This window comes from Lates calcarifer, linkage group LG10 (genome assembly GCF_001640805.2).
Source record: "Lates calcarifer isolate ASB-BC8 linkage group LG10, TLL_Latcal_v3, whole genome shotgun sequence".
Taxonomy (NCBI): Eukaryota; Metazoa; Chordata; class Actinopteri; family Centropomidae; genus Lates; species Lates calcarifer.
Genome location: NC_066842.1, coordinates 15882299 through 15892208, shown reverse-complemented (window position 1 = coordinate 15892208; position 9910 = coordinate 15882299). Strand labels below are relative to the sequence as shown.

Here is a 9910-nt window from a genome sequence, read left to right as displayed (position 1 = left end):
TTTGTAAAGTCAACCAGCAGCTGGAGCTCCAGTCTGTGGACAGTGTGTACCTCTGTGTGCTTTTCTGGGTGGAGACTGAGGTCCTCCTCCCAAAAACAGTCAGAGACAGACAACACTAAGTCAGCTTCACCACTACCAGCTGCATAATTGCAGGCCTTAAAACCTGAAAATTATTTTTGCTTTGTTAGTTTTAAGCGCCGTACACATACTGTACAGTAGACTGGATCCGTTTGTTATCGTTACAAATCAAGGTAAGTGCTGAACTAGCTGGTTGTTGTGTAGTTTGTGTTAATAAGAGTCAGCCATGAGAACTTCTGCAGAACCAGCAGCGTCACTTATGAAAAAAACACAACTGAACCGTATTATCTCGCAGACAAGCCACAAAGCAAACTCTCTCGACCGAGACACAGCCTGATGAAACACTGATAAACATGGAGGTTATTAACGGTTCAAAACGTTAAAATGATGTTCTGTGTTTCGAGAGTGACGTGTCTGTTTGCTCGTCTCAGCCAGGAGAGTCTATAAATATTAATATGCTCATGGCGCTCAGACTGACAACAGAACCACCACATACTGTAGTTAGGCGTGATAATCACCAGTCCAGTTATTTTTTAGCTTTAAAAGTACAGAAACTCGACAACTTTTAATCAAGTCGCGTTTTAACTGCCTGTTTACGTTAGCTTAGGTTGACGTAAAGTTAACGTACGCGCAGTTAACAAATGTTGTACCTAGCTAACGTACAACATTTAACGTAGACGTTAGGCCTTTATTCAACTAATTACTCACTTATATTAACGTGTTTTATCAGAGACCCATGATATACACGATGATTGTACTTAACTGTCGCCACAGCTGCCAAACGCTTCCTGTGAAGTAATATTACTTTCCCCTTTCTTCATCGTAAACTTAACGACTCTTTCGTCTGAGCAGATTTCATAACTTCTCAACAAGGCTTTATACAGTTTCCAAGATCTAAAAAATGACATTACGGCTGAATCAAAACAGCATGCGATCTATAGTCAAAGTCAAACAGTGTTTTCAGATTAAATAAAAAGTCAGGAAAGCTGGTGTATCATTTCCGATTTGACAATATGGATGTTTTTGTTGTTGTTGTTGTTGTTGTTTTTAAATACAGTTTAGAGGCCAGTTACTACTACTGCTACTTTTAATATTAAACATCTAATATTTCAACATCGGTGGTTTTAAGTTTATAAAGTCTGTCCCTGCTGTGTGTTTCTAAACCTGTAGTATGGCTGTGTGACTGTGAACAGGTCTGCCTTGTTTTGGGATCAGCAGCACACCCAAAGCAAGCTTTATTTTCTTAACATGCCCTGTGCCTATTACAGCCACATTCCTAACATTATCACTCAGGTTCAGGCTTTCTGTTACATATAAAACACTGTCTGTTTGAATAAATGTGTTTAATAACATGTACAGTACGCAGCCTCATCACAATCACAGTTCAATTCAAAGTAAATGCTTTACAAGGTAGAGCAAGGTGAAACTATTGATTGCTGTGTAGGATAATTCAATCTGAGATTTTGAAATAATTAAAAAATGTAAAAGATCAGGATTTGTTTCTGCTGTTGACCTCTTAACATACAAGACATAAAAATATGCAACAACAAGCAGAGGCACAGATTTACGTCATAACAGACATGTTCTAAGGATCCCAGGGAGAAAAGTCTTTTGGGAGGCAGGAGCACTGTTGGATGTAATTTTGCAGAATTTGTGTTTATTGTGTGTGTCATTGTCTTTCTCAGTAATAGTATCGTTTTCTATCCCAGAGAGATGAGTCAGGCGGAGCAGGTGCCTGAGGACATGCCTGCATACCTCAAAGATGAGCCAGAAGTTACAGGTAAGTTCAGTTGCAAAGGTCTTTTGATAAGAAGACATTTCTGTTCATCCCCTCCCAACCCCAGTTCCATGGTTTTGAAAAATCTTTTTACATTCATGCTCTCCTCTTCAGTTACATACTGTAAATATGTGCAGCCAATGCTTGATATAGTTTATTTTGACCCATTGTAATAAAAAAAACCCACATAAATCAGACACGTTGTACTTCTTTACTATGAACTCTGCCTTTATATTATATTTTGAGTTGCCAGAAAGTATTGAGAGACAAACTGCAATTTTTAGATGGTAACAAAAACATAGAAGAGTGCCAGCTTCTTGCTTGAAGTATTTTTTTCTGTCAGTTTTGCTTTTAATTGGCAGGGACAGCAAAGAAATGACAGGAAATCTGTGGTGGTGTGATTACATGGCCAGCGTCTTAAACCCATAGGCCACCAGGAGGCCCCATTAAGCCATTTTTTAAACCAAAAATGAGTGATTCATTATTTTCTTACATGAACTAAATGATTGATCAATTAACCAAAAACAAAAGAAAGAAAGAAATTTAGTGTGTAGCTGATAATTAAAATAAGATGCAGCCCAAGTGTCATGGACAATTTAAAATGCTGCTTTTGTTGTTTTTAAATCAGACAACAACAAGGACCACCCACAGACACAGCCGGGCATGTTCGGCAGGTTGGCGGGGGGCGTGTACGGTGTCACCAAGGGAGCTTTAGGAGCGACGGTGGGCGGCGTGACCTGGATAGGAGGAAAGGGTCTGGACCTTACCAAGACCGCGGTCACCTCTGTAGCCGCCGTGCCTGCCATGGGAGTGGGGCTGGTTAAAGGAGGAGTGTGCGCTGTAGCTGGAGGAGTGAGCGCTGTCGGTTCTGCAGTGGTCAGCAAAGTTCCCATAGGAGGAGGCAAAAAGAAGGACAAGTCTGACTGATGGGGTGAGGAGGAGAGTGAACACACACAGCTGAGTTGTATGAGCTCACACTGTGTTTGCCTGTTTTAGGGTTTATGAGCAGGAAAAGACCAAAAAAGGACTTAAAAGTTCAGTGTACACATTTTGGTGTGGGGTCTCAGCTTCATTTATTTCTTTAGTTAGTTTGTTTTTGTTTATGTGATTGTTGGTGAACCCACATTCATACAGTTACGTGGCAAGGACCTGCAAAGCAAGAACCAACAAAGACTCTCAGACTGTTGTTAGAGGAAAACACACCAGATTATAACTACCTGTCTGTGTTTCATGTTTTATAATAAGCCACAACACTGTTTTGACTGTAAACTGTTGTACCTGTCGCATTAGCTAACCTTAGCACAGGAAGAGAACAGCTCAGAGTGTAAATGCACTCAACTTTCACTTGCAAGACAATCACTGATCAATGACGATATATAACTGACACGAGGTGTTTCTTGGTGATTGGGAATATTTCACCGTCAACTGACAAACACTTCAGTTAATCACCTTTAAGACCTTTAAATAAGTCTGATCAAAGATGCTTGATGTTTCATATCTAAATTGCCCGCTGGCTGTGGACTGTGGATATTTTACCTGTGTATTGTTGCGACAGTTTTAGTTTTCCTCTGAATTCATATTTCTCTCTGGAAGTTATATTGTCAGCTCAGTGGAAGGCAACTCCTACTTTTGAGATAGTGTCCAGTTTATTACAAGAAGTATTGTGTCATAATATTTAAAAAGTAGAAGATTTTGGTTGTAATGAACTTTTTATTTCCAGTTACAGTGTTAATTGAATCACTGTGACTGTGCTTGTTGAGTTTAAGTTCATTCACTAACATTGTACACGTTACACTTCCTTTGACTAACTACATTTTGATACTTGCTGTGACATGTCTGTTAATGTCGCACTCAGATCGAGGTATGTTAACATGTTCCCTTGGAAAAATAAATCTGCCACAGAAGCTTGATAATGGCATAAATCTCTGCTACTGTACCAAAGACATTTTGTTCTCAACCCTAACGTTTCTCCAGTGCTCCTCCATGTTCCTTAGGGTGACCGTGTTTATTGTTGTAGCAATCTGATGGCTGGATTTCTTGACAATACAGTCTGAATTTCAAGTGTCAAGTACATTTTAAGCTGACAAACATGTAAAGGCAGATTTAAGAAAAATTAACATTAACTGTAAAATGCTATTCAAGTTGTGATGGATGATGTAGATTATGTTTTATCAGTGTTGCTGAATGTTTGGAAGTTTGCTTAACAGTGAGCATTTATAAAGAAAAAATGTCAATATTACTTTCAGAACTTGTCTAAATAAAACACATGCTGAATGTTGTGTAAGTACTGTATTGTGTTCCATCAGTCACAAAATGAGTGTTACAAAACTTTTTCTTGAATGATCCTAACATTGAAAATTTCAGTTTATTATTAAGTCCAAAATTTCTACATGTTTTATTTCAGATTCTGATCTGCATCTTTAAAGCTCTATTTGTAGACTTTTAAATGTATTTATATTTTTTGTAGAATCACTTTTATTGTTCAAAGTGTCTTTTTTCTCTCTACAGCCAATACTGATGTGACATTTCAGTATGACTCTTTTCAGTAGTTTGTATCTTGGTTGTACGAAAACCTCTACCATAGATATTTTATTACATTCTTTAGTTCATTAGCTACTGTATATATCCTTAATAATCAATCTGTAAATATAAAACTTTATGTACTCTGCTCTCTCCTCTACTGAAGAAAATAACTTTAGATTTCTGCAGAACAAAAAGATCAGTAGCCTTTGGATGATATCAATAAGGGAAGTTTTTTTCCAGTGGGATTCAATTAACTATTGAAATTAAATAAAAATGTACACCGTCGATAATGTCTTTGTGATGCTATATTCAACATACTGCATTTATTTGAAATAGTGAGGTACAATCTCAGTTATAATGAAGCACGGTTGCTGTACGCACTTTAATATTTCCTCTGATTTGTCCTTAAATGTTTGGACCTCGTTAATACAATATAAGTCTGGTCAATATTGGGTAAGTCTGTTGACCAAGGTGACACAGACACAGTACTGATAAGATTTCATAAATTTTGTGTTTTATCAGTTTTACTGAGTTTTATGATGTTATTATGTCAGAACAGTTAGGTTAAATTGATTTTTCTTTCTATTTGTTCACAGTAAACAGAAGAAATATGATTTTTAATCAGAAGATATTTACAACACATCAATGCCAATATTTTTTAATACGAATTTGACAACATAACTTTGGGGATTCATTTCCTTCTTTCAGCAGCACACTTTTGGCTCTTCAGTTGTTTGACATACATTACAGCTTACAGTATGTCTGTTTGATTTCATTTACAAGTAACTGAACTATGTTAATACTACAGGTGTTTTACTAAATGTTCCCAGCCAAGTTCTTGAGTAAGACAGTCTTTGGTGGTGACTGCTCAGGGGCGCTCATGACCACAGGTCCAACAGAAACCACAACCTTTGGCTCAGTCGTCCTCTGGTCCACAGCCTCGACATCTCTCTCTACACACAGACACACAAACATTGTCAGATTTAAGTGCGTATTGCTCCTGAATTCTGCAGATTATAAGTTCATGTCTTACTTTTTCTGAGGCATGATGGATCACAGTTGCGGCCCGGTGCAGCAGCGCATATAGCTGTATTACAGTGAATGTATATCTGAAAAGGGACAAGAGTTGGTAGAACAACAGGAAAATATTTTGTTGCAGCTGTTTCTCAATGGTTGATATATTCTTTACCTGCTGAGTCTGAGGGTCCATTGAATCAGTTTCCACAAAGGTAAACATTTTGAAAAGGAAACGCCTGTAGTGACTTGGGAAGTCCAAGCCAGAGGAGAAATCAACAGGAACCACTGAGGATAAGTAGCGATCATCTCTGTATGGACACCTGGATGGAGAGCAAATTATATCAGAGTAACGACAATGAAATGCAACTGAATGAGGAAATCAGCATTAGTTTCTCTGTTGAGTATTCCTTGTGAGCAGACCTGACAGAATTGTTAAGTTCACAAATACCCAACATGTTGTCACACAAACAGGAAAATGTAAATTGGTGTTTTAGTTACCCGTCTATCAGAATGTCCCACTGGGGCAGATTGTGAGGGTAGGGGCTTGTATTTGCCCAACAGCGACCAAGAGTTAAGACAAGGAGTGGATCTGTCTTTTCAAGGAGTTGAACCTCCACATACACAGGGTCCCTCAGCACTTTGAGCACAGGGTAGTCTGCCTCCGTATAGAAAGAGCTATAGGCTACATCCACTGTGAGATCAGGGTTACGTTATAGCAGAGTTACTGTGACAGCCAACATTATGAAATAATCTACACATGCAGCAATACTGCCAGGATGCAATACACTTACCTTCATTACAACCCTTTGTATGGCATTGCCCGTTAGCCAACCTCAGTTGCACTTTGACAGGTCCTGGAGCAGCAACTGATAGAGGAGGATTATCTATTGGGAATACCTGTACAACCAGAGCTTCAACAGAAGTGCCGATGTACCTGCACTGGAAGAGCAACCTGACAAGAGAAAACTGGCTTTAAGTGGCTTTTTCAGAGCCTGGGTTTTAACATTGCAACGTTCTAAAAAATGATCACCTACTCATAGTGGCTGTCCCTGGTAATGCCTCCAAGCTCACTAATTAATACCTCATACGAGGATGTCATCCTGTTCTCATAGATTATAACACCAGATTCCTCCTACAAAAGGCAGAATAAAACTGGCATTGTAGACTTAACATTCACACAGGTTCTATTTAAAGCTTCTTTTTCTTGTCACAAATATAGAGAATAGATATAGAAAACCATGATCTTACCATAACAATGGAGCCACAGGCAGTAACAGGAAAGTGGTAGATGGCAAAGCCTGAATTAGAGTCAACATGTGTACAGCCTTGACCTCCCCCCAACAGTGAGACTGTCTCAAGGTCTAAGTTGGGCAGAGTGGCATCTTTGGCTACTACAACAATGAATTGGGCATCCTTGGTGCACTGGACAGTCACTGGTGGCACAAAAACAGGCATCGATAGACTAAGTGGTTAGATATTATTGATCAAATGCAAAAAAATTTGGATGTAGAACATCTTTTTAAAAGATTATTTTTGCGAGTATAAAGTTTTTACAGCCTCCATCACTGTTTGCAGTACAGTATGTAAGGCATCTGAAGAAAGTTCATTTCCTTGTCCCTGAAGAGAATGACAGCCTTTTCAAAAAAACTCACCTGCCTTTCCAAAGTAGCACTGTTGGCCATCACAGCAGCAATTTATGGCTTCACATTCACTAGGAGAGATATCACGACGTCCACATGGGACTCTCATGTTTTGTGCCACCTCACAACTCTGGGCAGGAAGTGGTGGTGGCTTTGGTAGAATGACCTTTGGCTGCTGGGGAGACTGATCATGGTATGCTTGAGGATTTTGAGGATACGTTGGTGCTGGACCTGGTTTGACCTTTGGCGTTTTAGGATATTGAGGCGGAAGAACTTGTGGCGGTTCAGGACGCTTAGGAATCTTTGGTGTCTGCGGAGGTGTAGCTCCCTTCGATGTTGCAGGCCTCCGCCACGTAAAGTCCTGAGCCTCCTCTACATCTGTTCCAACCACACAGCCTAGCAGTGCTAGTGCCACTAAAGAAGTGACACTCCACTTTGCCATGGTTTCGCAGCAGATTGACCAGAAGAGTCTTCAAGTGTAGCACTCATGTGTGCTGCCTTATTTATATGTGACCGACTACTGACCGACCCCTCCCCTGGGCTAAAAAAAACACCAATAAAGGCTTTCTATCAGGTAGGGTGGTTGACAGTTGACAAATCCAACATCTGTGTCACAAAAACCTTTCTAAAGGTCTTTGTGGTGTTTATTTATCACCATGTTTATTTTGCCATTGCACAATGGTAAACACACAGTATTGATTTTCTCAATGTGAGAGAGTTTTACACTTAACCCCAATTAGGTCAGGCTATATTTCCACTCCGCTGTTGTGTACCTGTTAGGAACATATTCACTCATACTGCTATTATAAAATAACAACCATGTTGCAGTTTAAATAAGAAATAGAGTTTTAAACTGAGAGCTCTGAATCTATGGCATGACAAATGTGTTGAAAAGCTTGATCAATGGATCTCTAAATTTCAAGGACCTTTCTAAATATGACTCTATACAGTATTGCATAATAATTACTGTACCTTTGGAGGTAACAGGTGAAAAGGGTAAAGGTCTTTAATGGTGATGATAGTGGGATGTTTTTTTTTTTTTTTTTTTAATTTACTCAGTACTTTTACATTTACAAAATAATAACCCCTCCTATTTAGTTTTTTCATATGCCCTCTCTTAAAATCCCTGCTCTGAAATTTGCCTACACACTAGCTCAACCTGATAGTGTCAGTATTGCCAGATGCCAAAAAACAAATAATTAAATATAGACTATGGAATTATCCCATTTAAAGAGAAAATTTTGTACATGCAAAACCCTCAGTGCCTCAGTGAGTTGTGCCTGAAGGTCTGTGCATGGTTCACAGTAACATTACATCCATAAACTAACAAGCTGACTGCAATAGGCTTCTACTATAATAATATAAAGAGTATGGTCTAGACTTGAAAAGTGCCTCAAGATAACTGTTATGATTTTTTTTTTTTTTCACTAGACAAGCATTTACTTTTCTTGCTGTCTTGAGTGTAAGATAGTTATCTAACAGTAGCTGATGACAAATTAATCAACTTATCCATGATGCATGCTCTTAAAATGAGATGTACAACAAAATAATGCATTAGATTTTATATAGATGTCAGACATGATTCAGTTTGGCCTGAGTAGTCACCTGCCTAACCTTAGTGTTGGTAAGCTAACATCATGTTATCTGGCAGAAGTTAGTTAGCTAATAGCAATCATTCAATCATAGCAATCATAGCATTTGATGAATGAAATCGTAGTGTTAGTATTTACCTATTTTTCTGGGATTACTTTGCAAGAGCCGTGTTATTGAAGAGAAAATCCACTCTAAAATAAAATGTCTACTGCACAAATTTCCACTGCACAGTGCACACTGCACACTGCACTGTCCTCTCTTCTTAGACTGAACAACACAGATCACAGGGTGATCATGTCATGTTGAAATGAATCCTGAAGTTTCTCCATAGAAAGTGAATAATGGTGGAAATAATAATATCCTTCCTTCAAATACATTCACAGCATCAGAGAAGGAAAGTGATTTGGGCAGTTGGGCAGAGTGGCATCTTTGGCCACTACCATAATGAAGTGGGCATCCCTGGTGCACTGGACAGTCACTGGTGGCACAAAAACAGGCATCAATAGACTGAGTGGTTAGATATTATTGATCAAAGAAATTGTGACGAGACTATGAGTCCACAGCCATGCCAGCAACTGTTTGAGGTATTACTTAGGGTACAGCTGTGACACAAGCTTAATGCTATTATCACAATGCAAAGATGCTCATAATGACAATTTAAACATGCGGATGTTCATTCATTCACATTTAGAACCAACTACAATTACAACAGTGCAGGTACTGGACAAAATGAAAATTTGACCTCACCTCAAAGTTACTGGGATTCATTCTAATGGGGATCTTGAATATGCTGAATCTTGATTTTGAACTTTTCAAGATATTTCACTCTGGATCAAAATGGTGGTTTTACCAATATTGCCATTGCCAGAGTCACAATGCTAGTGTGGCTTAATAACAAAATACAACAACAGTAATGATGACAGAGTTAAACATATCAAATTATTATTTTTAATAATTTCTTGTTTTATGCTGAAGGATGCCAAATCAGGTGACATCTTGGCCTCATTAATAGGATCACTGTAATATTATGAACATGGTGTGGAGCATACAGTAAATGAGGAAAGGGTTCTATAAGTTTGATCCAAGAGTTGCATCATGTTTTTGAATGATAATATTATGGTAAATGTGTGATATAAAGTTGAGTGTTGAACAAAGAAACTTTTTATAGGATACTTGTGTTAAATATTTGTGTCATCCATCCATTTACTTAATATAACCAACTCTATCAGTTGGGAGGGACAAAGAGATGGGACTCCTGTGTCAGATCAGGTCACGGTGTGGA

General features: G+C 38.5%; 2 protein-coding genes across 3 annotated transcripts; one reads left to right on the top strand and one right to left on the bottom strand.

Moving 5' to 3' along the window:
• The first annotated feature begins 89 nt into the window (after window positions 1-89).
• On the top strand, window positions 90-4139 carry tmem263 (transmembrane protein 263). 2 transcript variants are annotated; one of them, XM_018664106.2, is made up of 3 exons: window positions 90-251; window positions 1788-1858; window positions 2484-4139. In XM_018664106.2, the coding sequence occupies exons 2-3, from the start codon at window positions 1792-1794 to the stop codon at window positions 2780-2782; spliced, it is 366 nt and encodes a 121-aa protein (XP_018519622.1). In that variant the 5' UTR covers window positions 90-251; window positions 1788-1791; the 3' UTR covers window positions 2783-4139. The 2 variants fall into 2 exon arrangements, with proteins under 2 accessions (XP_018519622.1, XP_018519623.1); XM_018664107.2 differs by having other exon boundaries at window positions 94-251; window positions 1764-1858.
• Window positions 4140-5020: 881 nt separating this feature from the next.
• Window positions 5021-7528, bottom strand: LOC108875292 (zona pellucida sperm-binding protein 4). The gene is made up of 8 exons (XM_018664102.2): window positions 7048-7528; window positions 6644-6828; window positions 6430-6527; window positions 6187-6347; window positions 5894-6086; window positions 5568-5715; window positions 5412-5487; window positions 5021-5331 (listed from the first exon to the last, which is right to left on the bottom strand). The coding sequence occupies exons 1-8, from the start codon at window positions 7475-7477 to the stop codon at window positions 5195-5197; spliced, it is 1428 nt and encodes a 475-aa protein (XP_018519618.1). The 5' UTR covers window positions 7478-7528; the 3' UTR covers window positions 5021-5194.
• Between the last annotated feature and the right edge of the window lie 2382 nt (window positions 7529-9910).

Coding starts and splice junctions, on each gene's coding strand:
- LOC108875292 (XM_018664102.2), bottom strand. CDS start 7,477: ATGGCAAAGTGGAGTGTCACTTCTTTAGTGGCACTAGCACTGCTAGGC. Junction 6,348..6,429: donor ACCAGGGACAGCCACTATGA/GTAGGTGATCAT, acceptor TTCTCTTGTCAG/GTTGCTCTTCCAGTGCAGGT. Junction 5,332..5,411: donor TCCATCATGCCTCAGAAAAA/GTAAGACATGAA, acceptor GTCTGTGTGTAG/AGAGAGATGTCGAGGCTGTG.
- tmem263 (XM_018664106.2), top strand. CDS start 1,792: ATGAGTCAGGCGGAGCAGGTGCCTGAGGACATGCCTGCATACCTCAAA. Junction 1,859..2,483: donor AGATGAGCCAGAAGTTACAG/GTAAGTTCAGTT, acceptor TTTTTAAATCAG/ACAACAACAAGGACCACCCA.